This window comes from Pelmatolapia mariae, linkage group LG10_11, assembly GCF_036321145.2.
Source record: "Pelmatolapia mariae isolate MD_Pm_ZW linkage group LG10_11, Pm_UMD_F_2, whole genome shotgun sequence".
NCBI lineage: Eukaryota > Metazoa > Chordata > Actinopteri > Cichliformes > Cichlidae > Pelmatolapia > Pelmatolapia mariae.
The window spans coordinates 43,119,886-43,147,372 of NC_086236.1; the positions used below are offsets into that span (position 1 = coordinate 43,119,886).

At 41.3% G+C, this 27,487-nt stretch overlaps 1 protein-coding gene across 9 annotated transcripts in view; it reads right to left on the reverse strand.

Moving 5' to 3' along the window:
- Positions 1-3,041: 3,041 nt before the first annotated feature.
- The window catches only part of ubr5 (ubiquitin protein ligase E3 component n-recognin 5), a 33,260-nt gene continuing 8,814 nt past the window's right edge, over positions 3,042-27,487 (reverse strand). The window contains exons 9-59 of one of the 9 annotated variants that reach the window (XM_063488429.1): positions 27,046-27,257; positions 26,725-26,841; positions 26,494-26,604; positions 26,150-26,304; positions 25,418-25,535; positions 24,896-25,080; positions 24,212-24,321; positions 23,625-23,737; positions 23,352-23,498; positions 23,106-23,217; positions 22,868-23,022; positions 22,560-22,757; positions 21,639-21,849; positions 20,552-20,678; positions 20,266-20,417; positions 19,638-19,733; positions 19,168-19,291; positions 18,951-19,048; positions 18,422-18,579; positions 18,173-18,264; positions 17,911-18,057; positions 17,614-17,732; positions 17,356-17,482; positions 17,020-17,149; positions 16,688-16,848; positions 15,598-15,837; positions 15,327-15,450; positions 15,001-15,112; positions 14,791-14,922; positions 14,418-14,450; positions 13,544-13,801; positions 13,194-13,462; positions 12,740-12,951; positions 12,389-12,634; positions 9,091-9,164; positions 8,806-8,978; positions 8,369-8,518; positions 7,826-8,043; positions 7,404-7,524; positions 6,772-7,117; positions 6,471-6,558; positions 6,247-6,391; positions 5,821-5,951; positions 5,593-5,653; positions 5,202-5,383; positions 4,989-5,073; positions 4,740-4,895; positions 4,420-4,533; positions 4,173-4,317; positions 3,981-4,066; positions 3,042-3,801 (exon numbers count right to left, since the gene is read on the reverse strand). In XM_063488429.1, the coding sequence (XP_063344499.1) occupies positions 3,589-3,801; positions 3,981-4,066; positions 4,173-4,317; positions 4,420-4,533; positions 4,740-4,895; positions 4,989-5,073; positions 5,202-5,383; positions 5,593-5,653; positions 5,821-5,951; positions 6,247-6,391; positions 6,471-6,558; positions 6,772-7,117; positions 7,404-7,524; positions 7,826-8,043; positions 8,369-8,518; positions 8,806-8,978; positions 9,091-9,164; positions 12,389-12,634; positions 12,740-12,951; positions 13,194-13,462; positions 13,544-13,801; positions 14,418-14,450; positions 14,791-14,922; positions 15,001-15,112; positions 15,327-15,450; positions 15,598-15,837; positions 16,688-16,848; positions 17,020-17,149; positions 17,356-17,482; positions 17,614-17,732; positions 17,911-18,057; positions 18,173-18,264; positions 18,422-18,579; positions 18,951-19,048; positions 19,168-19,291; positions 19,638-19,733; positions 20,266-20,417; positions 20,552-20,678; positions 21,639-21,849; positions 22,560-22,757; positions 22,868-23,022; positions 23,106-23,217; positions 23,352-23,498; positions 23,625-23,737; positions 24,212-24,321; positions 24,896-25,080; positions 25,418-25,535; positions 26,150-26,304; positions 26,494-26,604; positions 26,725-26,841; positions 27,046-27,257 (7,589 nt within the window). In that variant the 3' untranslated portion in view covers positions 3,042-3,588. Of the gene's footprint in view, positions 3,802-3,980; positions 4,067-4,172; positions 4,318-4,419; positions 4,534-4,739; positions 4,896-4,988; positions 5,074-5,201; positions 5,384-5,592; positions 5,654-5,820; positions 5,952-6,246; positions 6,392-6,470; positions 6,559-6,744; positions 7,118-7,403; positions 7,525-7,825; positions 8,044-8,368; positions 8,519-8,805; positions 8,979-9,090; positions 9,165-12,388; positions 12,635-12,739; positions 12,952-13,193; positions 13,463-13,543; positions 13,802-14,417; positions 14,451-14,790; positions 14,923-15,000; positions 15,113-15,326; positions 15,451-15,597; positions 15,838-16,687; positions 16,849-17,019; positions 17,150-17,355; positions 17,483-17,613; positions 17,733-17,910; positions 18,058-18,172; positions 18,265-18,421; positions 18,580-18,950; positions 19,049-19,167; positions 19,292-19,637; positions 19,734-20,265; positions 20,418-20,551; positions 20,679-21,638; positions 21,850-22,559; positions 22,758-22,867; positions 23,023-23,105; positions 23,218-23,351; positions 23,499-23,624; positions 23,738-24,211; positions 24,322-24,895; positions 25,081-25,417; positions 25,536-26,149; positions 26,305-26,493; positions 26,605-26,724; positions 26,842-27,045; positions 27,258-27,487 lie in introns of all 9 variants that reach the window. The other 8 variants (XM_063488427.1, XM_063488426.1, XM_063488428.1 and 5 more) reach the window with 8 other exon arrangements.

A 27,487-nucleotide genomic window follows, 5' to 3' on the forward strand; every position in this document is an offset into this window, starting at 1 on the left:
GTTCTGACTGGAAGAGAGACACGCTGCCTTCACGACAGTCGTAAACCTGAGTTTCCGGGTTGTGAATTACAGCTACGTGTTATAGCTGTCTTAGATTATTTATCAAAAAATACATTTTGAACTTGAATTGTTTTGATAGTTTTTTTTATTTCAAGTACAGATTTGCACACACGTACTGTGTGGATGGTGTATTATTTCCATACACTTTTGTATCATATTTTCGTTGCCTTGGTCCTACAAATGACAGATCCTGATGTTGATACCTAAAAGTCTCTGGTCAAATTAACAGCTCACGAGTTTTTTATTTTTATTTTTTTCCGCACATAAAATCATTGGAATAAATAAAATTTAAAAAAAAAACGGGTTATTGCAGGTCCGTTGAAATAGGCAGGGCTACAACTTTCTCCATGCTGATTGGTCAAAATTCTTGATTCAAAAATGTTTCCAGTACGCCTTTAACACAGACCTGCCCCACCCCCCTGCACAAAGGTTATCAAAAGGACAAAAATTTTAATGAAAACAACAACAACAACAAAGTAATAGAGGAAAAAATGTTAAACAAAAATAAGTTAACCTTTGTTTAAAGGTTTTATCTTTGAACAGAGGGGGGTAGATAGCACATCAACTGCCTGCCACCTACAATGCAGTTTTGAGGTCCGTTCCCAGGTGCCTCAACCCCCACTCACATCTTGCATCAGGTGATCTCAATAGGTCACATGATAAGGCGACGCAAGGTCCCACAGTGGTTTCACCCGAAACATCTGCTGCTGCTAATGACCCGCACATTTTTTTCACATGAGCCAAGTGACTCCACTATTTGGTTTCAGAACTGAAGCTTTTCGGATGACAGGTGAAATGTCTTCAAAAAAATTAAAGAAGTACTGCCCCTTAGTCTACCATGACCTGGATGACTGAGAACCTATATAAACATATTGCATCGAATGTAAAACTTGCTGGAATGATGATGAATTTCATGACACACTCATAGAAAAAAATAATTCCCATTTATTATATTAGTATAGCTATATATTATATTATATTAAATTAGTATAAACTGGTATGTATTACAGGTATTAACACACCATTCTGTAGCTCTGTGCAGCTGGACAAATACATAGTGGTTGAGATTGAGAGCTCCACTGCTGGCTCCAACAAATGAGTTCACAGAGGCCAGGAGCAGATTCATCCACCTGATGGTAAAGAGGCTAAGTAAAACCAGTGACTGAGGAAGTGTTTTTGGTTTTTGTCCCACAGGAGCTGACTGGAGGGTAAGTAGCTGGATTAGCTGCACCTGAACCTGAAGTCGCTCACATTCAGACTCACTGCCTGGTTGAACTGGAGTATGTTATGTTATTATGTTGTAGATAACTGCACATTCCTTTAATGACATTTTTGTAAGTAAATTAATCCTTTATCCCTCCTGTTGTCTTACAAGCTTGTCTTACAAGCACTTTTTGGATGGATGCAAACTGCATTTTGTTGCCTTGTATTTGTGACATGTGCAATGAAAATACATTTGAATTCTATTCTATTTTATTCTATTCTATTCTATTCATACCTTGTCACAGTCTTTGAGCTGGACAGGAGCGTATTCTAAGAAAAAGGAAGAACACTACAAGGATTTTCTACGATTTTTCTGTATATATTTTTTAATCCATGGGTGGGAAACTCCAGGCCTCAAGGGCAGGTGTCCTGCAGGTTTTAGATATCACCCTGGGTCAACACACCCGAATCAAATGATTAGTTCATTACCAGGCCTCTGGAGAACTTCAAGACATGATGAGGAGGTAATTTAACCATTTAAATCAGCTGTGTCGGATCAAGGACACGTCTAAAACCTGCAGGACAGCAGCCTTTGAGGCCTGGAGTTCCCCCACCCCTGCTTTAATCCATCTTGATCTTGACTTTAAATTGCATTTCCATTTCCAAAATTTGACTTTATAATTCTTTGTTGTTTGGGATGGGAGCGGTCTCTCTCAGGATGACTGATATCTCAGGACATGAGGGCCCACACCGTTTTTGTGAGATTAACTTAATCACATGAAGTCACATAAAGATTACAATGTATGTGCAAGTAATCCCTGTGAGCCACATGTTTTGAAAATGTTTGATTATTTTGAGCTGTGAATGATGCAAAGCTGTTTGTATAGAGTTGGAGAATCAATCTAAATATTAAGCTGGAAAAGAGCAAAAATGTAATTGACTTAGCCTGTAGAGGTAACTCCCTTTAAATAACATAGGTCAATACTTAGTGTGTCAGTTGCTAACCGTTTTGGAATTACAGGCATCTCACGTAGTTGAAGAATTTCCTGATATCAAAAATTCTAATAAGCTTGCAAATTCCTTGGTTTTCAGAGTTCTACCATTCTGAGACAGATCTCTTAGAAGCCAATTCCTGACATTTTTGAGCTGAATTTTACACTGCATGCATTGTTGAATGCAATTCAACAGGGGTGTCCAACTCCAGTCCTCAAGGGCCGGTGTCCTGCAAGTTTTAGATATCACCCTGGGTCAACACACCTGAGTCAAATGATTAGTTCATTACCAGGCCTCTGGAGAACTTCAAGACATGTTGAGGAGGTAATTTAGCCGGTAATTCAGCTGTGTTGGATCCAGGACACGTCTAAAACCTACAGGACACAGGCCCTTGAGACCTGGAATTGGACACTTCTGGAATATACACTTTTTTTAAACTTTGACACTTTGTGTTTGCTCTTCTCAGGTCAAAGCCCTGAGAAGAGCATGCCAAGTTCAATAATTCAACATTATAACGCATGTGGTAAAATTTCTTGTGTTTTTACAACACTGCATTTTACATTCTTTTTTGGTTTTCTGGCATGTGGATTAGTATGGAAGTATCATTACTGGAACATTAGATTTTTTGCTGGTGTTATTTACTCTTTATATTCCTATACTTATTGTGTACACCCCTTGGTTTGTAAGCTCATCAATTTATTAACTACTACTAATAAAATGTATTACCTGGTAATCTATTGAAATAAGTAGTAGCATAACTAGAGACCACACACAAACAATGACAATGTATTTGCATCCAAGTTTATTTTGAAATTCCCTACTCCCCCTGTACAAGAAAAAATGACTTTCCACAAAGGCAGCAGTGAACTGTCAGTGATAGTACGTTTCTAGGGAAGGAAAAGAACAAAACAAAACAAAAAAACTTATAGTCACAGTGTGTCTTAAATATTTCTACTGCTGTCATCTTTGGCTGGGTTTTCGGCAGACAGCTTTCTGTCAAGCCAAATTCCTGGGAAGCAAAGGTTTAAGCCAATAGAGCAGAGCTGTGGGCTTTACATTTTACAGTGCCAATGCAGGAATGTTCTGGACCGTATACCTCTTCTTCATTAACACAAAAGAAAAATAAACAATAAAAATTGAAATAAAAATAACAAGCTGTTTGTGTTCACAACACAAACATATTACCGCCCGGGGAGATGGCGACAGTATGTCGAATTTCATAAAATCGTTTAGACAAAAAATAAATCTACAAAAATGGAGCTAGGTAAATATTACACAACAGTAAACATGTTTTTCTTCTTTTCCTTTTTTAAACTCTTCTTTGTTGAACTTCTACACAAAACCAAAATTCTTGGTCTTAATGGCTAGCAGGAGTTTCTGTTTGAGTATCTGTTTTGAAGAGTAGAGTGGCACGTAGAGACGGGAGATGCAGGTGTTGGCTGTGGGGAGGTGCTGGTCGTCTGGAGGCCGGATCGTGATGGAAGGCATCGGCTGGAAGCCCTCCTCGCTGGCTGGCAAAGATGGGCTGGAGGTCCAGAAGTACACCTGAGGAGTACACAAACGACTTTTTTAATCCCGTGTCTGATATACAGGAAACCAAGTACTTGTACACCGAGGCTTTTTAATTTAAGACTGGTGTCTGATCAGTACCCTGTATCAGCAGATACCCACAGCCAAGGTATGGAAAAAGAAAGAATTCCTAATTATGACGGGAGCAGACTTACCAGATCTTGTCTCTCAGTCATGCTCATCTTCTCCACTATGGACCAAAACCACCGTTTAAACTGGAGAAGTTTGTCTGCATTTTCCCCTGTTGAATGAATAAGTCTTGAGTCAGTATATGACAGTCAAATGTACAATAGTAAATCCTTTACTGATTAAGATGGACATAAAGCGATGTAGACAGATCAACATACCAGACTCATCGTTGAAGGAGGTGAAGCTAATAAGCATCTGGACATTGACCTCTCCACAGCCGTTGACCAGCAGCCTGAAGTCTTCAGCTGTCAAGTCCTCTAAGGCGTTCTTGGGCAGTACATCGAGCAAGCCCTTCCTCATTGCCTATGAAAGACAGCCGGTGTGAATACACATTTTGATAAATGACAAAGCATTGATCTGCATTCACACAATTTAAGGTTCAGTAAAATTGCCGTTTATACTTACATGAAGCGGCTGCTCAGCAACCACCAGCATTCTGTGCTCTGCGTACCTCCTCACATATTCGTAAACATTGAGGGGAGTTACTGGCATGTTGACCCCTCCAGACAGGAGCTCAACCTGAACAAGGCAGAATGAGATATAAGCTTCACTTAAGTCACCACCTGTACATTAGTTAATTTAACTTGAAGAGAATTTTCAGATGTGTTGTCGCGTTTTGCACCTTGCATCACATACACATTTGCCAGCGCTATTTTTCCATCTTAACAGGACAAGTGACATCTGATACTGCTCAAGTTTGACACTTAGACAGCCAAGTCCATTACCTGTCCAGCTCCTTCCTCTTTGCAGAGATCAATGGCGAAAGCCAAATCCATGGCAGCAAACACTGCTTCGGCTTCACCAGCCTGTGAATGGCGGATCAGCTGCCGCAGGCTCTCATACATAACCGGGTCAAAGAACGCAAAGTCGTGCCAGTTCACCTGCAGTAAAAGAATAATTAGCAATTGAATTATTTAAGAACCAAGCATTATGCAGCAGGTGCATTTTTTTTAAGAGGCATATTTTCTACTTACTTTCCTACCAAGCAGCACCTTGATGACATGTCTGTTCAGTGTGATTGGACAGAGTTCATTCTGCAGCAGACATAAGCCCAGTATTCTGCACAGAGAAATACATAGTTTCATACTCCTGCTAAGGACACAACTGATTTCACAAAACATTTTCCTTCTTGAATTTCATTTTTATCCAACTAAACATCATGTAAATCTTTGATTTTTTATTATTACCTTCCAATATTACGGAAGCAGTTGAGTCTGGCCTCTGTATTTTTGCCGGGTCTAGGGGAGTAGAAGCCTCGTTTGCCAGGCTGGTAGAAGAGAGGAGCGTTGTCGTCACCGTCATCTGGGTCGTCCAGCTCCATGTCAACCACACTGCGTGTTGAACCGTGACGTTTGCGGTTCTCCTGCTGCTAAAAATGATTGAACAGAGGAGGGGGGCAGTGTTTATAACAACTTAGTATTAGGATGATCTGTGTTGTGCAAGTGTTTCTGTTAAGTGTCAAAGTCATTGTAGTGTGTGTCGTGGTTTAGCACACTTTTCTAAAAATGTTTTAGCCGTATTTTAGCAAAGAAGAAACTAGTTAACAAATAATGGAAACAGGTTATATATTTTGTTCACTTGTGATTTCTCTGGAGCCTCTGGGAGACCGAGGTCCAGAATACTGTCAGCTCCATTTTCCCTGGGAAAGATAAACAGAATATAGTTAGTTTGCTAAATGGCACCGAGTATGAATATGGAAAAAATACTGTTCTTAATGGATGTATATTCATTAACAGGTACTTTTTTTGTCAGCTAAATGAGCACTTTATTGCCAGAGGCACCCGTGGTGTTGGTGATTTGTCTTACCTTCCATGTGCAATGAGTAGCTCCATGGCCTCTTCTACTCTGGCTCTCAAAGAATCCTCGCTAGCTAGCAGCAGCAACAGCTGGGCAGGAGACAGCTCCAGCAACATGCCGGTGATTTTACTGGCGAAAGCCTAAAGACACAAACACAACTCCCCTCAGTATGATCAAGGAAAAATAATAAATGCAGACAAGGAAGCAAAACATTATGGATCACTCAAGTTCAACACATTGCAACTATTGTACCTAAAAAGAATTTAAACACTAAACACTGAAGTGATGGAGGAAGTGTGGTTGTCTAAAATGTGTGGGATTCCATCTCTTGGTGTGTAAACTTGTAAACAGAACCTCAAAACTGATCATTAGTTATCAGAGATGTTACCCTGTCTTAATGAAAGAAAACAAACAGATATGCTGATGGTTTATTACCGGCTGCATTGCATGGACTCGTGGATAGAGCCTTTCGCCCAGGGCTTGTCTGTGTGCAGGCAGAGGGTCAGGCTCATCACTGGGGTTTCCCTCTGATGACGGCCTGAAAGGCCTGGTGTCTATGGACAGCTGCCTCCTAGAGTCTCTGTTAACATACAAACAGGTTAGCAGACATTTTCTCTAAATATAAAGAAAGGTCATATAGGCTACCAAATAGAGTTTACCTGTCTCGGTCTCTCCGAGATCCTGCTCGAAGCCCACCACTTCTCCTCTCCCTCTCCCGGTCTCTGTTCCTGAGACGCTGCATTAGATCTGCACAAACAAATCGACCAGGGCAAGTTCATTTGTGTTGAAAATATTTTTTGTCAAGTATCTTATGTTGTTGCTACTTTAATGATTTCTTCCATCATCACAAAAACAAAAAGCAAACATTTATTGTAATAATGAACACAAATGTCATAATATGCAGTATGCAGTAGTTTCTATGTATTGTCATACTTGAATTGTAATCGTGATGACACGTACTGCTGGCCTGCATGCCCTTGCTGACGCTCTGAACACAGTCCAGGTTGGGCAGCTTTTCATTGGAAAGGAGGGCCAGAGCGATGGCTGTGTAGAAGCTGCGGGCCACGCCGCTGCCCTCTCCAGGCTCATCTTTGAAAGTCACTTTCACCCGGTGTACCGCCATGGGTGTGGTTGTACAACGCCTGCCAAAGTGTGTGTTTAGCTGGCGCATAGTCTGTTGTATTAGCTGGTCTCGATCACGGTCCACTTCCAGCGCCAGGTCACGGGACTGCAGGTTCCTCAACTTCTCCATCTCTCGACGGAACTTGGATTCCTTCACCTCAAAGCCGCCAAGCTCTGTGAGGATCTGGTTCAAAAAAATGAGGGAACAACAACACGGTCAGTTAAAGCTACATTAAGTTTCATATGCTATAGTAGCAGAGGAGTGTTTTAATTTCAAAGTCTGTATGATTCATTCTGGTTTAAAAGTCATCGACTAGTCCCATCTACTCATGGCTCATCGCCTCACACAAGCTGATTGTACTCTGAGCAGCATTTCATTTAAGAAGCCATCAAGTACAAAAACGTACAGGGACGAGCTCCATTTAAGTATTGAAGTATATGTTGAAGGCATGTTAAAAATAATTTTTTACCGATCCAGGCTCAGCTCCAACATCCTCCATGAAGACACGACCAAAAAGCTCCAGTGACAGACGCCAGCGGCCCAGCAGCATGTCGTGTGAGATCATCATCCCCATGAAACTGCAGTGAGGTCTGGACAGAGGACACAATAAACACTATTTTAAACTTTTATCCTCATCTTCATAAACTCTTTATCTATAATTACATTTTCTGTGTTTGAGAGCAACAGACAGTTTTCACAGCAACCATTCTCACTGGGAAACAGGAAGGTGTTACATATGCTAATAATGAAGGTTCTAATTAATGCAAGTACAGAGGCTTAATTAATGGGACGACAAACATCTATAGGAGACACCATTTCATATCAAGTTGCTGAGATCAAGGTCAGTTCTCTCTGCAAAAATCAGCCCCACTAAATGCAATGACTGGTTACCTGAACGATGGGAGAGGAGGGCCATCACTCTCAGTGAGGCCAATCTCAGCAAGCAGGCTGCTCTTTAGCTGGGCAGCAAGGTCGTGGGGTGATGGGCCAGGTTTGGAAGCCTCCAGCTCCTGCTCTGCCAGCGACTGGTTCTCGGTGCTCCGCTGGCCTGTCTCCATGCTCATCACATTCTTCAGGTTAGCTGAGTAAGACATCTTAGTGGGCAGGATCTGTTTGAGCAGGAGTCAGAAGTGTCGTTTAGTAACGTGAACAAGTGAACTTCTAAAGATGATGGCAGTGTGGCCACAACAGAATGGAAATGGGACACCGAATACAAACTGTGCTCCAATATCCACACTCGTATGAACACAAGAACACGACCCAACGTACCCGTCCTTTCATAAATCAAATAGCACGAAGATATAATGAATCCTTAATAGTCAAGTTATTTTTACTGGAAAATGCTGCAGTACTTTATTATTTCAGGGAGATTTGTTATGCATGGATATTAGAACAACTACCAGCGTGATAGCATGGTGAAGAGGAGTGGTATACCTGAGAGGGGGAGGGTAGAGAGGAGCCCATGTTTACCTCCAGGCAGTTCCTGTCCATGGTTGCCTCAGCCAGGCCTTTGGTTGCCATGTAAGAGGAAGAGTACAGGCCCTGAGAGGGACGACCAAACAGATCTTCCTTTCTGGCATTAGGCTGTTGAAGAAGAAGTAAAATGTAGTTAAAATCACAAAGGCTGACTTGCCATTCTATAATGTAAAGACAGCTAAATGTAACAGTTCAAGTGTTTTACATTCTCTAAATAGCGCTGTCATTTTCTTTGCTGCCAAATATCTCTGGCATGTAGTGATACTTGAAGGAGTTTGCACAGAAAACAAGATGAATAAAAATATAATGTCACAAAGCTGAGATGACTCATAAAGAATACTTAGAATGACACGTAAGGAGGTTGGGGAATGTTTAACATCAGCAGCAAATCTAACCTGCAGGAGGTGGGGCTGGTCTGCCAGAGGGATGGCCTCAGCCAGAGGAACATCGAAGGGATTTGGTGGGATGCAGCCCAGGAAAGTCATCGAGTCAGAGCGACGGAAGAAAGGGTGGTTCTGACCCGTCTCAGCTGGAACTGGGTCCTCATCCTTGTCCTGCAGTGTTGAACCTGAAGTGAAAAAGAAACACAGCAGATCTTACAACTATGTAGTTCTTTGATATTTATTATGCACTGACTATAGTTTAGTTGTCATTTAGTCGTTTTATTTTTTTTTCCTTACTCTGATTGGTGTCCTCATCATTCTCATGCTCAGAATCTTCATTGTCCAACCCAAGCTCCAAAATCTCTCGATTCCTACAAGTGAAAGTTACGGAAGATAAACATCGTGTTAGACTCACATTTATTCTGAAGGCCCATAAAACAAATGTAATTACCACCCTGTTGTTTGAATGAACTGTATTTTTTGCTCCTAACAGCAGTTGCTTTAGATAAGCTTTCACATAGGACGTGGCACGCACGCGCTGTGCTCTGAAACCCTTTGATTTCTATTGCTTGCGTCCAATGGATTCCTGCTGCGCTGAGCAATCGTGCGACCAATAGAAACAAAGCCTACAGCTGCACTAAGTTCAACCACACGATGAGGGAAAACATTCTGTGCGTGTCCAAGTTCGGTGAACTTTTGACACAAGCTTACATGCGTATACAGGGACCTCCAGATCCCTTAAGCCATTCAACGGTTGTGTGGACCACAGGAGGAACGCAATGTTGTGGAAACAACACAATCTTCACTAGTCGGGATAATTAAAAGCTTTCTTCTTTATGAATGTGCGATACATTTTTTTTATTAAACAATTGAACATTATACAACACAAACTCTCAGAGGGGATACAAAGTCAGAGATGTGCATGTTTTGAAATGACAGGGAGCAGGTGCATCTAATACACGTAGAGTGGCTGCAAAACATTACGTGTAAGCAGAGCGGAGCAGCCAGTGCAACACAAAATTTGGGTCCTTCGCTCTAGTTAGTGGTCAGCGCAGCACATGCTGTGTCCATAACCTAGCTAATTAGCATCACTTAGGTTTATTTCAGCTGATTTTGCTACAAGTTACTGAAAGTCACACTGAAGCTAGTCTCTTTTAGTGTGGATCCTGTGAACTGTTTAATTAGTGTGAATGCTTGTAAAAGCATTCACAGTATTGTTCTTCTAATCTTTATTATTATTATTATATCATATTCCGTACGTTTTTTGGCATCTATCTCCTTCAAAACCGTTCAACTTAGAAAAACCATTCAAACACCGTTAGATTCCTCTTCTTTTGGACATGACTGCTTCTACTTTTCTCATTTATAACATTTATATTTTTAAAATTATTCAACTTTTTTCAACAAAAATTTCCCATGTATTTCAATGGGGAGACCCTTCAAATCCTCATTCAACTTACTCATTTACAAACTGTATCTACTTCCACATACGTTGACATAGAGCCACCATTCAAACTTTGAAACGAAGACAAGACATTCAACTATTCAACTTGTATTTATCTTTTCAATATCTATTATACTTTTTCTTCAGTTCCAGTTTAAGTTTCATGATGTTTTTTCGCCCGTTTCAGAGTTTATAATGGGTGTGTATGGGACGGAATGTTGGGGCTAGAGTGAGACAGCTCAACTGCCACAGTGAGAGGAGCGAAAAAATTAATCTTAAAATAATTTTTAAAACTGCTGCTGTGTCCGCGGCGTTTGCTCTACAGGTATGATTTTACCCTCAAAACGTAGCCATCGCTGTCCTCTTTCATCCAATGTGTTTACTATTGTACTAGGTGTTATGGTTCTTTCATAAATGTCACCAATGCACAGCCTCCTCCCTCCAACTCCTCCATAGACTCTAATGTTAAAATGGCTCAGAAGGTTCGTTTGAAAATCAGAAGAGCATGGTGTCTTTCCACTGTCACCACGTCCATATAATGAACTCCACAGGCATGAAAACTGAGAATTAGGTAGACTGGACATTGTTGCCGCTCACGGTGAAAGAATTTCGTCAATAGGACATGTACTTTTCATTTGGGAATGATTTATTTTGGCCTAACTTTTCTGTTCATTTTAAGCAGCAAAAGTGAGGTGCATGTCTGTGTGCATGTGTATGGAGCCGTTGGGTGCAGTCACTATAGCAACCAGGCTCACACCTGCCTGCCTAACGAGCTCTGTCTCTCACTGTTCTCTTTCAACTGCTGCTGTGTCAACAGTGTTTGCTCTACAGCCATCATTTTACCTTAAAACGAAGACAAGACATTCAACTATTCAACTCTTATTTATCTTTTCAATATCTATTATACTTTTTCTTCAGTTCCAGTTTAAGTTTCATGATGTTTTTTCACCCGTTTCAGAGTTTATAATGGTTGTGTATGGGACGGAATGTTGCTGCTAGAGTGAGACAGCTCAACTGCCAGAGTGGAAGCAGGTCGAAAATTAATCTTAAAATATTTTTTAAAACTGCTGCTGTGTCCGCAGCGTTCGCTCTACAGCCATCATTTTACCCTCAAAACGTAGCCATCGCTGTCCTCTTTCATCCAATGTGTTTACTATTGTAATAGGTGTTGTGGTTCTTTCATAAATGTCACCAATGCGCAGCCTACTCCCTCCAACTCTTCCATAGACTCTAATGTTAAAATGGCTCAGAAGGTTCGTTTGAAAATCAGAAGAGCATGGTGTCTTTACACTGTCACCACGTCCATATAATAAACTCCACAGGCATGAAAACCGAGAATTAGGTAGACTAGACATTGCTGTCGCTCACGGTGAAAGAATTTTGTCAATACGACTTGTACTTTTCATTTGGGAACGATTTGTTTCGGCCTGACTTTTCTGTTCATTTTAAGCAGCAAAAGTGAGGTGCATGTCTGTGTGTGTGTATGGAGCCATTGGCTGCAGTCACTATAGCAACCAGGCTCACACCTGCCTGCTTAACCAGCTCTCTCTCTCTCACTGTGCCAAGATTCATCTTAAACACTTTCAACTGCTGCTGTGTCCACAGTGTTTGCTCTACAGCCATCATTTTACCCTCAAAACGAAGACCTCGATGTTCTCTTTTCAGCACCGTGTGTTTCAAAGCTGATAGTCACAAACTTTTAACATTGTATGGATTCAAGTGGAGGGATCACATTTTACTCATTCAGTTATTCAAAGAATATGAAGTTTTGATATTCATTCAGATGTTTTTTGACTCCAAATTTTCTTTTCTTATTTCTTAGGTTTTTCTAATTTTTATTTAAAAACTTTTCAGCTATTTTCCAACTTCTCTGTAATTGTCAGCTTTTAGCAGTTCAGCACTTTTGTTTTCAGGTTATAATTTCTGTATTTTTCATCTCATTCAATATTTTTAACTTAAAATTCAGCAATTAATTCATTTCAGTGCATACATTCAGATTCAAGCATTCACACTGCAGTTTCTTCAGAAAATGCACTTTCTAGTTAAATATTAAAACATTTACTGTCTTATGATTTAATAAACATAATTGACAAGTATGCAGCCTCTGTGTAAATCCTGAATTGGCATTTTCTTCTATTTTTCACCATTTACCTCTTTCTATCCATCTGTGGCGTGTCCAGGGTGGTCTGCTGATTCATGGCTTTAATCCAGTAGATAAGAGCCTGGAAAACGTAAGCCACATGCTTCAGCGAGCACACGTCCAGCACCGGAAGCACATCAGAGTGCTCATCATTGTGGGAGCGCATCAGTGACAGGGCGTAGTTCAGGAAGTCACCACGTGCAGACATCATGCCTTGACGAGCCGTTAGCAGTGTGGCTGCCCTCCTAAAACAAATACTAAATTAAGTGTGGGAAGCAATCATTTGTTTGCATCATGTAAGAGTAAGTTAACAAAAATAGAGTTAAATTAATTGATTGACCGCATTAAGTGAAAAAGTTTACCTGCGTCCTTCCAGAGTGCGGAGGCTGGCCTCCTCTCGAGCAGTCATGCGCTCCCTACGAGCTGAGTGCTGGGAGGCATGGAGCGGGTGACTGGGGTGACCGGGATCTCCAGCAGATGACAGGGCTGAGCCGTATCGCAGCTGAGCCTCAGTGGAATCCATGATGGACACCATCCAGTTCCAGGTGGGAATTAACTTTTCTTCTACATAGTTCTGGTTCACACAACAAACATTTCACTCTTTGCTCACATAATCGGCTTGATTCCAAATTTTGTTTCGCATTCCTTTTAAAAAGCACTAAATAGTATTTGTGGTAGGGTTGAATATTCTATAGTTATGCGACAGGATGTAAACTATTGCTCTTAGCATTGCACTGTTAATAGTAGAGACTAATCAACATGAACTCCTGCTGAAAACACATAATGCAGATCTTAAAAGACTCCAAGCCATTATACCTGCAGGTTTACGGCATCCTGGTAGGTGAGCTTGACAGCAGCAGGATACTGGGAGTAGACAAGATGGTTATATTTGGGAATCAGACTCATGAGGTCTGAGATCTGCCTGATGACAATGCTGTAGGCGCGGGCAAGACTGCTGGCAGACGTCAGGTAGCTGCTGGAGTTGCTGGCCTCCAAAGCTGCCGCCGCTGCAGCGGCACTAGAGCTGATTGCACTTGAGCGCCGCAGGTTAGTGGGGTCAATATATATCAGGCCTGTGGAGCTTGCTGTGGAGGGGGGGAAATGTTAGTTCTGAGACATTTTAAATTTTCAATGAAAACTGCAGAAGCAGGTGGACATTTGCTGACCGGCTGGTGTTGAGGTGCTGGAGGGAGCGCTTCCTGGTGCCCTTTGGCTGGGGGTGTTTCTCACAGCCCACTGCATGGAGCGAGGAGCCTGAGCTGCACTGTTAGCATGTGACGCATTAGTTGTCCTTTCCAGAGGCTCATCCAGCAGAAACGTCTCCTGGTCAACATCGTCACTTTGGCTGCTGCTACTGTCTGAGTCACTGGAGTCATTGGACTGAGAGTCATCCTCTGAAAAGAAGGCAGGGACACTGCTGGCACCTGTAAAGTAGGGATGAAGAAAAAAAATAAAGAAGACCAGTTTAATGTTCTAGTATTCAATTTGACCTACCAGTCTTTCGCTTTCACATCAGACTTATCCAAGCAGGAGTGCGGGTTAGTGAATCACACCACTACAAGGCAAAACACCACTAATACGAAACTGGACACACTGAAACACCGAGTGAGAACAAAACTGGACACTCTGGTGTTCAGCTTGTGCTAAATAATATATGGTTTCATTTTCTAAATATTTTCAAGTTAAAAAAAAATAATATATATATTCAAAGAGAAAGAACATCAACCTCTCACTTGACAGAATAATCTACAAGAAAGTTTAACATCATCGTTAGTAGCAAATACACTCTTTAGATGACCAAGCAGGAAAAAAACCCACACCATTTGGAAAAGCTACAAGTTGATTAGTGTGTTATTTGGATAAAAGACCAACAAAGCTACACTTGTGATGAGGCATTAGTTAAAAATGGCAGACAAAAACAGAGAAATGTGAGAAGGGGACGAACTGAAGGAACTCTCAGCAGGAAACTGTGTATGCACTTTGCAAATTCACTCTTGCCCTGATATCTGTATATGCATTAAAGTAAAGAGGAGCTCATACCAAAAATAGGAAATGCCAAGGACACCCTACTGCCTGCAAATGAAATACATTTGGTATTCAGCCAGGGACCACTTTTCCTTCTCTGCTGTATCATTATCTCTCCAAATATAAAATCCCCACAATCCACAACGCTGACTGTCGAGCATTGTGACTCTGACTGATTTACAATGTAAACAAAATTTATTTTTGCAAGCGATTAGACCAAATTAGACCGATTCAACACAAAAATGGTTACGATTTCAGTCAAAGGGAGTGACAGTTTAAAAAAAAAAAGGGGGGGGGGGGTCATAAAACATTGAGATTTTCAGTTTTTTTGAATGCAATTAAGGTATTAGGTAAAGGGTGATGGTTTACATAAAAGCAGTTGACTAACCTGCTTCAGAACCAGCAGTAGCTGCTGTAACAACACTCCTGCGACCGCTGGCGTTGTCCTGATTGCTGTGGTTGCTTTCGCTGTCGCTCTCCGTTTCAGCTGCTGCCAACAGGTCCAACTCCATGTCACTTCCTAAAAAACAGACATGACCCCATCCTAAACTCATCTGACTTTGATTCATAAAGATGAAAAACTCCAACTATATCTTACCATCCTCATCGTGCTCATCGTGCTGGCCTTCTGCTTCAGCATTTTCCTCTCCCTGCTCTTCCTGGTCGTCGTGATGGTCTTCCTCCCCAGCTACACCCTCTACAACTTCAACCTGTTAGACACACAACAGATTGTCCAATAAAAAAAAACTTTGTGGCAAGACAGACCTGAAATTCTACAGTAACAGGAAGATAGAAAAAAAAATACAAATATGAATAGGGTAAGATTGTGGGCTTTAGCCTCAGAAACAGTAACCAACATGCAGTGCACACATGCACATCCAGAATTCATTATGGCCCTAATGATTTAATAATGAGGCTCCCCACCTCTTCCACATCTGCTGATACAATGTCATCCTGCTCCTCATCTCTTCCTCTGACAGGCTGAGACTGGCTGCTGCGCCGGGGCTGAGGGTTCCTGATGATATAAGAGGCAGCTGTCTGGCTGGAGCTGGAATTGTTAAACACAAGCTCATTAAATTAAATAAATAAGAAAAAAAAAGGAGAGTGGATTCTAATTATCCATAATTTAAGTACGTTTTACAAACTACTTTATCACTCCACTTGCAATGAGACAAAGTCAAGAAAACCAACTAACCTGCTGGACTGGTCAGGTGAGGGTCGTGGTGGCAGCGGTTCAACAGAGAAAAGCTCCTCGCTGCCCTGAACAGCATCAATGCTGGTGCTGGCCAAAGTGAAAGGAGCGGTCGGTCTTGCAATACCCATTCGCACTGGGACAATTAGTGACTCTGCTACATTACACAGCTCCTCCACAGCATAGGGCAGCAGAGCCTGGAAAACACGCCGACATTTCCCAATGGGCTGAGGGATGAAATTGCTGTGTGAGGAGAAATAGAGAAGAATTGAGAAATGGTTGTATTACATTAGAAAATCTTGTCTAACTGGTATCAAGTATGTCAGCAAATTATAAACAAGCTTTAGCCTTGGGCCGTTCTTTTCATTTGTTCTGGTATAACCTTAAGTGGGATTTATGCTTCTGTGTTAAGTCTTCGCTGTAGTTTAGTCTCACGTGGAAACCATTTAGAAACCCTACACCATAATTTGTGCTGAAACCTGATGTGCACCTCTCTAGAAATGTAACTAGATGTTGCATCGACGCAACCCGCAACATCTGTGATTGGTACCGTTGGACTGGAACTGGAAGAGAATGAATCATCTCAAAGGGAGAAAGTCCACTTACAAGAGATGTGTTGGCCATGACAATGCAGAGCAATTAGCACAACTATAAATGCTGGCAATATCATTGGCTACTTGTATAGGCCATTGGTGGCTCTACATAAATTTAACACAGACATTCACATTAGTCTAAAACTGAGCTGTTCTCAAAAACCTTAAAGTCGATTATCCAATTCTTGACCACTAGGTCAATGATGACACTAAAACTGTCATAAAAGAAAGCAGGGACTTTTAATTGCAACTTCATCCCCAGCTTTTTACAGTAGATTACTTCAGTGTTAAATCCACGACAGAAAACCCTTCTGAAATCCTAAAGCGTAACCCAACATGCTGCTACCTGCAAAATCGAACCCACACAGGTATAAATGCTGGTAACAGCTGCTTGATGGTCATGGATTCAAAGCAGAATTGTAAATTAAACAGATTAATGTAGACAAGAGAATTCTTTAAAAAGAAAAAAAAGAAAAGTGTTCTTCAAATTGTGTTCTTACTTTTTCTTTTTTGATGACGCCATCTCCACACTGAGGATGACAAAAACTCGGGCCACAGAGCGCAAAAACCTTCTGGTGACGTTGATAGCCTCCTCTCTCCGACCGGGTGTGTACTTGTTCTGCAGCTCCTTTACCAGAGTACCCAGTAACGTATCTATGAACTAATACAGCGGGGAGATAAAACACCCGATGAGGATTGTCATGCATGAATACAAGTCAGTAAGTTACAGAGTGACCAATCCTAAATAAAATATGTTACCAGGGTTACTTATTTACACTGAATCTGAATTTTACACTGTGTGCACTGGAAATGGAAGACTAACTGGACTTACAGTGATGTCAGGAGCACACTTGACAATGAGGCAGTGAGTAAAACAGTCAAGGCGAATGGTGCCACTCTGCTGATTCAAGTAGACCTGCTCTTCAGGTAGGAGGTGAGCAATTCTGCTGCTGGCACTAAGTCTGGGAAACAAGAAATACAGGATTGAGATACAAGCTACACAAATTACTACATCACAGTTATAGTTGATTGAATATTTGATTTGGATTATAACACACCATTTAAAATCGGGTCTGAAAAGTCAATCAGTGGATCAGGAGAAACTGGTGGATCAGACTTGTTCAGGAAAAAAAATGCATTATCAAACTCCAATGCTTCTGATACTTACGGGTCTTTATTCTCCTGAGAACCAAACATGATCATTGACTTTAGGGCATTCCAATCCTGCAGGACTCTCTCCAGAGCCAGCTGAGCAAAGCGGGGAGGTTCTAGATCATGGTCTGGCATGTCAGAGTCTGAAACAAAAACACAACAGCTTTCTCTCAGGATCTGTGTTCTGCTTTCAAATGAACTCTTGTAAAATCTCTAATTAGCGTGGACCTAAAGTTAAAAAGGTGGGTAAATGAGACAAAGTTCTTGAACCAACCTTCTGCATTAGCAGCCTTGCGGTTCCTATCTTCTCTGATGCGCGGTGGTCTGTACTGACAGTGCTCAACACTCTGCCTGGCAACAGTCTGCACCAGGAACAGTAATATATGCTCTCCCCTGCAGATAGAAACAAGTCAGACAGACCTACCACCTCTGCTCACTTACATAACACAATGGATCTTTAGCAGAGTAGCAAGTTAAATTCTAAATTCATTTGCTACCTATAAAGAACAAGAAGCACTTCTATATGAACTAGACAAATTAAAGCCTGGGGCAGAGTTCACAGAAGCCTCACCTGCTGTTTGGTGTTGTAACCAGGTTTGTGGTGGTGAGTAGCCTGTACAACAGATCCAGGCGAGCTGCCTTCTGACCAGCTATGAGCGTTTTACACTTGCATTTCTCCCAACAGTCACAGTATGCTGTAGGTGAAGTCCTTTTCAACCTGGGAAAGGGGATATACAAAGTCTAGTGACTTAGTTTCAAGAGCTGGTAACAATGGTAAGAGAGACGAGCATTAGCAAGGAGTGAAAAAGGCCACACTGAAAACTAGGACTTACTTGCAGTCATGTCCTTTGTGACACACCCTTGCACATTCAGTGCAACAGCAGAGGGACTCCAGCAAGCCACATGTTCGACACTCAAAGATATCCTAAATACAACGCAAGTGTCATGAAAAATGTCAACATCTATAGAAATATATTCGCAAAAGAGTTTGGCCATTCTAAAAGTAGACCGCTTACTTTCCAGACACACAACACTTCTTCTAGCAAGTACATTTTAGTGTAATGGGATTGTCACAGGCTGACCTGGTTAATGTGCTCAGCTCCAGTCCATGTAAAACTGCAAGTGTCGTTGCAGCAGAGAACATACAGGGGAGAATCATCTGGGTTTGTACCCGAGGGGCAAATCATTTCCATGAACACCGAATCAGCATCCTCCTTCTCTGTCATACCCAAGTCACCAACTGTGTTCAAGACATTTGGGGAACAACGAAAAACCATGGAAACACGGGAATGCCACTTATAACACTTCAGTTAGCTGCTGGAAGCAGGGCACCAAAATAGGTCAGGATTCACATAACTCATGGATAACCTCCAATGTTCCAGCTATTACCTAACCACTTAAAATGATATCAGATGTACTAAAAAGTCTGCTGCTTTCCCAGAAACTGTTCAGAGATGGCAGCTGGTTGGTAACATAATATTAGTGCAAATGTCTCCATGCCTGCTCCGTTCGCTTTGTGTGAAGATGTTAATGCAATACATGTTCTTGAATTTAGACACTTTAACACAAAAGTTTCCAGCGAACCAGTTCTCAGCCAGCTTGTTAACTCACCCTTGGCCATTTTCTGTGCAGCCTCAAGCACGGTGATAGCTGCTGGATAAGCTCTCCCACTGACAGCTAGCATGAACGGGGTCATTCCTCGGGCATCCCTGTCAAACAAAGGCAACAATATGCATGAGCACTTTCAGGAGAGCACCTGAGCAAACGATAGCAGGGGAGAAATAAGCAGATTTTCAGTCAATTTTAATGCAGTAATAAAGACTCTTACTTTGCAGAGAGCAGCTCCCGTAAGTGTGGCCTCAGAACAACGCTGTCACACATCAGCTTAAGGATAAGGTGGGCATTGGCCTTCCTGTCTTTAGACTCCACCACAGAAGGCTCAGTGGACGGCCCTGCTCATATGGAAAACACATACAGTTAGTCAGTAGGCGTTACAAGATTTAAGCATAGAGCTGGCAATTCATTTATATGATTTATTTATATTTATAGTTCTCATTGATACAATCGTTCTTCTGGTTTGAATTAGGCGGATGCTACTCTTGTGCCGTCCTTTTTTGTTAGGTGGTCACAATGTCACTTGATCCCCGTTATAGGTTTCTAAGTTACCAAAGTGTTGGCTCCACTGCTACACCAGAATTTCTGGCAAAGACTTGGTTCTCCAAGTGTCAAAAGGTTTTCTTTTTAAATTTACCAAATTGCTTTAGTGGAAAAGAGGCACGTGATAAAGAAGGTATGCACCTGGTATTGTGGAGGTGCTTGGTCCCTGGCTGCTACCAGTGGAAGCAGTGGTGAGTGAACCCACAGCTGGTGCTAAAATGAAGTCGATGTCTCCATCTTTTCATGAAAAACAAACACAGTTTGTATTTTTAATAAAATCAGGATTATGCAAATCAAAAGACAGTTGTTATTGTAATTCTATAAAGGGAAGGGAGGGCACTTAAATTTTAAGGCTCCACTTTCCAGTAAGGTGGTGCAAAACTACCTCACTGATTAACAACTATAGTAAAACAAAAAAAGACATTGCACTGGTCTGGGTGGATTTCTACAAGTACAAGTGAAAAGACAATCAAGAACTCCATATTTGCTAAAATAATAAAAAACGCCCACACAATGAGTCAGAAATCTATTTATTTGGAAATCTCAAAGGTGATGACTGTAAATTAAACAGCAAAATAACTTCTGCAATATTCTACAAATGGCTACCACTGTGTGTTTTACATTACATTAGAAAAAAATATCAAATTCGATGTGTTGCTGGAGAATGGTTGTGTCAGAAATAAAGATGCATTTAATTTCTTTTTCTTTGTTCACTTTAAACACCACATAAAAATAATCTAACTCTACCATTTTTTTCAGATGCACTCACCAGGGTCCATGGGTGGAGGGTCAGGAACCCAACTTGGTGGAGCAATGGGTGGGGACACAGGATCCTGATGGTCACTGGATGACGGGCCAGATTCATGTCGACCAAGACCTGCTGCTCTTAAAGACCTCCGCATCATCTCCCTAAGACGAAGGCTAGTGACAATCCCCCCAAAGACAAACGAGTCAATAACTTAGATCCTGTTTCAGTAGTACTGCCAAAATGGACAGCCAAAACATTTCTTTGCTGTAGGGCATTTTTTGTTATACATTCTGTGGAGCTCATTTACCCTCTGCTGCTGGAGGAGCCGGTCCTATTTCCAGAGCTATTGCTTGAGACCACAGAGATGGCATTGGCAATCGCCTCCACAGCAGACAGACGCTCTGCAAATGTGTTCCTCTCTGACCTTTCAGCTTCTGAAATGAAATAACATGGTCACTGAGCGTGGAAAGGAATTAGCTGAAAGCAGCAATTAAAGTGAGACGATTCCAAGCTGAGCTAAAACGGTGTGGAAACAAACTACCATCAAAATCGCACCTTTTTTAAATATATACACATGTGATCGGCAAAGGCAACTCAGTTAGAGGAAAGCTTCAACTAGAACTTGCAAATTATGACAAGGAAACAACATTTTGCCATTACTGGAATACTACGGCAGTGTTCAAATGCCAAATACAAATCTGATTTTCACAGATTGCATCATCATTAGCAGCATTAACGTATCCTCCTAGATGACTGGTTCAGTCTTGATGACACTTTTAAGATTCATAACATCTATATGTTGATGGATTAAAATACTTGCTTCATTAAAAAATTACTGTTCCTTACTCTGTGTATTTGTATATAGAAACTGCATGATTGAGGATCGTTCATGAACATACAGCATGTTTTTTTATGCATGGAAACTGCATGCACTTGCATGTTGGATTACATGTTACATATCGTTTTAACAGTCACCACAGGGTTTAAAGTCTTTACATCTGGCAAGTTTTTAATTTCCTATCAGCCTCACTTTTCCCATTCTACTACATTAACTGAGGTTGAAAGATGGTCACAGCAGATGGCAGAGGAATATTTCTGGACATTTGCAGGCTACTTCCAAAGAACATAAAAGGCTCCAAAGTAAATCACTGCAAATGGCAGGTGTGGCCATTCATTCTTTTGAGGTAAAGTATTGCCATGACTTTTCGGGCATTTCCAACTCCATTTCTATTTTTACTACTTAAAGTCCCTATTATTGATATTAATGTGAGAGTTCAAGTGAAAAGTCACATTGCTATTGTATTTCTAACAGTTCCAAATTGGCAGGGGAGAATCTGATCGATCCTAAAAGACTTTTTTGTCCACACAGTCCACAACCACACACACCCGCTTACCTTCCTCTTCTTTGGTCTCCTTGTTACTAACGGGGAAGCAGACTGAGACGGCAGCATGGAGGATGTTGCGGTTTCCATCACATCGATGACCCAAAAGTGCTCCGAGGGCTTGGCTGCCCTGATCTAACAGGAAGGCCTGCTCAAGGTTGACCAGGTACTGCCGACACGCCTCATAGTCGCAGCGCAGCACATGCTGCATTAGCGTCTGCTTCTGAAAGTGAAATAACTTGTGTGAGTACTTGTTATAATCTACATAGCATTCTGGTCTTCTATAAAGGAGGAGAGCATGGGCACAGAGCAACACTGATCACATTGACTTGTTCTACTTGGTCAAGTACATGTTAATGTTATTAGCGCCCGAGCACTAAAGTTTATTCAGGCTTTTTGAGGGATTTAACATACTCAAAAACTCATGACATTTTGCACACAAGTCAGGTTTGGTGAAAATCTGAGTATTTTAAAACAAAATTTGGTAAACACGTGTAAAATGCCAAAATGGAGAAAAAAAGGTAAATGGGACCCCATGACCCAAACCCAACAGGAAGTCCACCATTTTGAATTTAAAATGGCAATTTTGCAATTTCCAGGCGTTGTAATTTTGCAAACTCCTCCTAGGGATTTTATCAGATCAACTTTATATTGTGTCCATCTAAACTACAGAACTGGGCCATATTAAATTGCAGCGCTTTTGAGCTTTGGTTGCAGGTGGTGTCTGTGATTCGACCATTCGTCATGAAAATTAGATTTCCTCTCATTCACACATAATGAATGACATACATCAGAGTGACAATTGGAAACGTTCAGCAAAGCTTGACCGCAGCATGCTCTGAAGTACGCCGGGGTCCGATGGGCGTCTCATCGCTGCTTGAAGCTTTAATTTTTTTTGTTTTCTATGAATGAATTAATAAAGGTTGCGTTTACCTCGATAGCCATAATAATAATAGCAGCTTTCTTTTTAATGGTGGAGTTAGAAGGGAGATTGGCCAGAGAGTGCACCCCCATTCCCAGGCTGTTTATAGGTGGCAGGTCCAACCAATCAGGATCTCGAATTCCACCCATGCAGTCTTTGGCCATTGGGTAGATTGTGCCATTTCCATCTCGGAGGATGATGGGAGACTCCTTGATAAAAATTAAATATTAAACATTTTAAGTGGAGCATTGGGTAAATATTTGTACAATGTGTAGTGAAAACCTGAGAAAACATGCTGGTCCTCAATAGCCTGTCTCACCTGTCCTGCAGTAAAGATAGCCACATTGCGCTCATTCTGCCCGAGGAAAGCCAGGTTACTAGTAGGGAAGTTATTCTCCTGCTCAGCTTTGCCTGTGGCCAGGTCAAAGATACAGTACCTTACCCAGTTACCAGTTTTCAGCACTGCGTGGACTCCTAGAAGATGACGAGATGATTAAGGTCAGGAGATATTGCAGATAAAGAACTCTATAGAAGGCTGACCTTCAGAAAAAACTCACCTTTGGAGTCAACATTTACAGCCAGAATCTCAGCCTTTTCTGGGATACAGAGCTTTTTAGGTGTTCGCTGAAAACAGTCTGGAACTTTTGGAGTGCCACCAGTTTTAACCACCTGTCAAGCAGACGGAGATGACAAAGTCAGTGAACCAAAATATCTGTAGATTATCAGTCAGATACATAACTCAATGACTGAAATTAAGTTTCATTTACTGGAATGAAAACAAGCTGTGTTGAATCAGTTAATACCTGTAGCTCATCTATTCTGAGGAGCCTACAGTCCTGCAACAGTGATGACGGGTCTGAATCAGTGGGAGCGGCAGTGCTCTGGTTGCTCATGCTGCTTGATGTCCCAGGAAACTTGACAGCAACATACGCGCCATCAACTTTAAGCACCTATGGCATAAATAAAAGTAATAAATTGTTAAACTGAGATGCAGTTAATGACAAGCAAGAGTAAAAAAAAAAAATATCAAAGTTTGACCTTCTCTGTATTCAAATATTTGCTTCAGATGCACTTACCTTTCCCACAGGAACATTTTTAACATCTTCCACAAAGACTACCTCTCTAAGAGGCCACTGCTCCTCATTGACCTTTTCTTCCTCTTTAGGAGCTGGTGTAGAGCGTCTTCGCTCTACAAGCAGGACAGCACATTTAATTTTAGTCGTTTTATCATTGTATATCATTTACATTAAGGAACTATAAACAGCTCAGAAAAATACTTCAAAATAGGACTGCACAGTAAAAAAGAAAAGAAAAACAAACAAAAAAAAAAAAGGTAAAGCTTTAGTGTGTACTTATGAAAAGTAATTAAAACTGACAGTTTGCCACATGGTTCATGTGATAAGTGGTTGTAAGAAGGCAATCAGATATGCCACAGTATATAGTGTGAGTTGGCCACGTTTCCTTCACAGGAAAACAGGCGGGGGGAAAAGAAGTTGCTGATAAAACCGTGTGCACCATCTGTTTCAAAGTCAAAGGGACTAATGAGAGCACAGAGAGGGGAAGAAATTGGTTCTGTGCCTGGGAGATAGGAAAGTCAAGCCTTGGATGTTGTTGATACAGCAAATAGTTAAAGAGAGAGATAGTATGAGACAAGATTACATACTGTAGGGCAGAGAGGCACTGCTAGCAATGGAAGAGGTATCACTGCAAGTAGATGCTGGGGAGGGAGGAGGACCCATTTCAGTCTTCACCAGCTCTGGCTTGCTTTCAGTCCTATGAGAGGAGACCAAGACAAATGGATTCATTTTCCTGCTGTTTTTCTGAGCATACTACCCTCTGCAACGACATGTGTATTTCACTTATTTCTATTGACACAGAATGAAAATCTTATGATCAAGATAGAATCCATCTTGCCAGGCTTCAAGCTACACACCTGTGGCTGGCAGTTAATTCAGGTCTATTACTATCCTGACAAACTACTGGCTAACAAAGCTGCACCAAGAGCATACTTTCAGGTGCAACAGTATATAAGATATAATTGATCCAATCACCTACCAAGTCCTTTCTCCCCCAATTTGACTTCATTTAATTTAAATAGCAAATTTTGCTTAGAAAGATGCCAAGAATTGTCTAATGATGAGCTTACTGCACAGCTACCGTGACTACCTGCTTGGTAACTTTCAAAACTAGCATATGGTAGACCCATCATGGCTTACTGAATTAAGTATGTGTCCTTTTCCAGGCAGTTACCAACGACGTCTTCACAGATACATAACAAACCATCTGCTGAAACACTATTCACATCCAAACATGTAAAAGCTTTCTGCTAAATAAAAATGAAACTGACTTGATTTCCTGGGTCTTAGTGGTCTTCTCCATGTTCTTCAGGCTCTCTGGTGAGCGCAGCTGGAACCTGCAGCTGTCGTTCATGTTCCAGACAGACTCCAAGAGGACACCCACTTTGGGAATTCCAGCACTGACAGAAAAGGCCACTGCACCGGCATGGTAAAGGGGATTGTTTCTCAAACACACCTAAGGAAAAAGAAACTCGTGAATTGATCGGTGCCCAGTGTTTATTACATACTTTAATTCGACAAGCTACCCAAGTATATTTCGTTACTCATTTTAGCATTTTTTAAATATTCTTATTTGTAATATTTATAAGGCTTACATACAAGTCAGAAAGCAAGGTAATTCCAGAGCTAAAGCTAGAGTAAACTTTGAGATGGCAAATTAACTGAGGATGAACTTGGTCCCCATTTTCCCACAAAATAATAATAATGAAGAAATAAAATCTCCTCAAAACAAAAAAGCTGACCCAAAACAACAACATACAAACAATAAAAAACCAAAACAAGTTTCTTCCTACCTGTGTTCCCACAGTGATGTTGGGTATTGAGGAGATGCCAGCACTGGATTTTGGCTTTTTGTTCTTGGCTCTGGCCTTTTCAAGCATCTTCTTCCTTTGACTGAAAGGCACAACACCCCTGCAGAGAGATAGAAGCAGTAAACTTAAAACAAAAACAAAAAGCAAAACACTTCACTGACATCTACACTTTTCCTATGATACAATATACAATGCTCTCATGCCGACTGTGACATCACTTGGTAATCTTTGGTACAATGCAAAGATTACCAAACTGTTTGTCTCCACTGTGTGTTTTGCCATAAGACAGAGGTTACTGCAGTTGAAGTACAAATTTTCAGGATCTTTTGACAATTTAAAAATATCTCTTTAGCTTTTTCTTTTTTTGTGGGGTGGGGGGGTTAGCACAGAAAAATTCATTTCAATCAAACTATATGAACAGGGAACACAAGGTGTACAATTTTACAATTCAGACACAAAAGCTGGAAAAAATAATAATACATGCATCACTGGTAGCACTTAGTAATGTTATGGCACGTAGACAGTAAGTGCTACAACTAACTCGGACAATTCTTGACTTAACCTATTGTTCTGCTCGTAATGAACAGTCCTGGCTCGTAAGACAAACTGAGTGGTACGACAATGTTATGGGACCCTTTCAAGCCAATGTTGCCATTTCCCGTAAACAACTAGAAATCAATGTAACTTCACAGAAAAACAACATTTTCTTCTCACCACCAGTAGAGGCTATTCTCCAGCTGTGCACATGTGTAGAGCGCACAGCAATGCAGCGACACCATGCGTTCCCCCTGCAGCTCAGGGAAAGCCTGTGCACTGTGCTCCAGCTTTGAGGCTACGGTGCTCAGTGTTTCGTCCACCCAGGTTGCCACCTGCATGACATCCATACAAACATCAGCTAATGAACAGGTGATTAAATAAATGTCGATTGTTAGAATAGTTCGTGAACAATTTAAAAAAAAACAAACAAACAAAAAAAAACCCCAAAACACAGCAATAATCGTCTCAAGGCTGCACAAACAACCTTGTTCTTATGTAAAGAAGAGCAATTAAAAACCTACCTTGTTGGTCTCTGTAGCTACAGTGGCCCTGATGCTATTGGCAGACAGTAAGGTAATCTTCTCATTAGCCAGCCCCAGGAAGGATATACGTGGGTGATGAATAGCAGGATTCTGATGTGACAAATGCCAGGAAGTTAGTGATATAAGCTGTTGCTACAATAAAAGATACATATATATCTTATTTCACTAGATTTTAGTTTTTCTTCCAGTAACACAGGTTGAATTCATCACCTGTGGATTCCTGTAGGGTTCGGATTCACTCCACTTCCACTGATACAGCTCTCCTTTGGAGCTCACAGCTACCAGCTCTGAGAACATCGCTCCAATGCTCACAAACTTCACACCATCCTAGAAAGGAAATTGAAGATCTCAGCAAATGTAGGGTCAAGGAAAACTTCAATCCAACTCAACTCCAATCATGATGCACAGACACCAGACGAACAAAGGAAACAGGTGAAATCTCCACTTGCCTTGCAATAATGACGTGACTTCCTTTTTGTTTGTTTGTTTTAAAAAAAACAATCTCTGAACCATCTTCTGTACTTTTCTTACCTTGTCAGGCCACCACTGGAGCTCCTCTCCCAGGGAAACGGGGCTCTGCACAGGGATACTCTTCTTGTCAAGACTTGGTTCCCCCTCACGGCTGGTGGAACCGCGCTCCGTGTCAAAAGAGGCCCCGTCGAGCCACCGACGCTCACGTAACCTCAATACAGACTCACGTTCACGCAACAGCTCTGAGTCACGCTCTAAGGGAAGAAGGAGAACTGGTATGCAATAAGGTCACACCAGTGGGATAGAAGTAAGCCACTCTCTGGGAAAGACCCGTCAACATAGTTTTAAGAATAGAGAGAGAAAGATAGATTCTTTAGAATCACTATAATGAAAAATCAATCAATTTAAATACTTGAGATTGAGTGGGAATCTAAATTATACTGTGGTGAGTCACATTGCACGCTCATTAAAATGCGAGACAGAAGAGGAAGTGGATAGACAG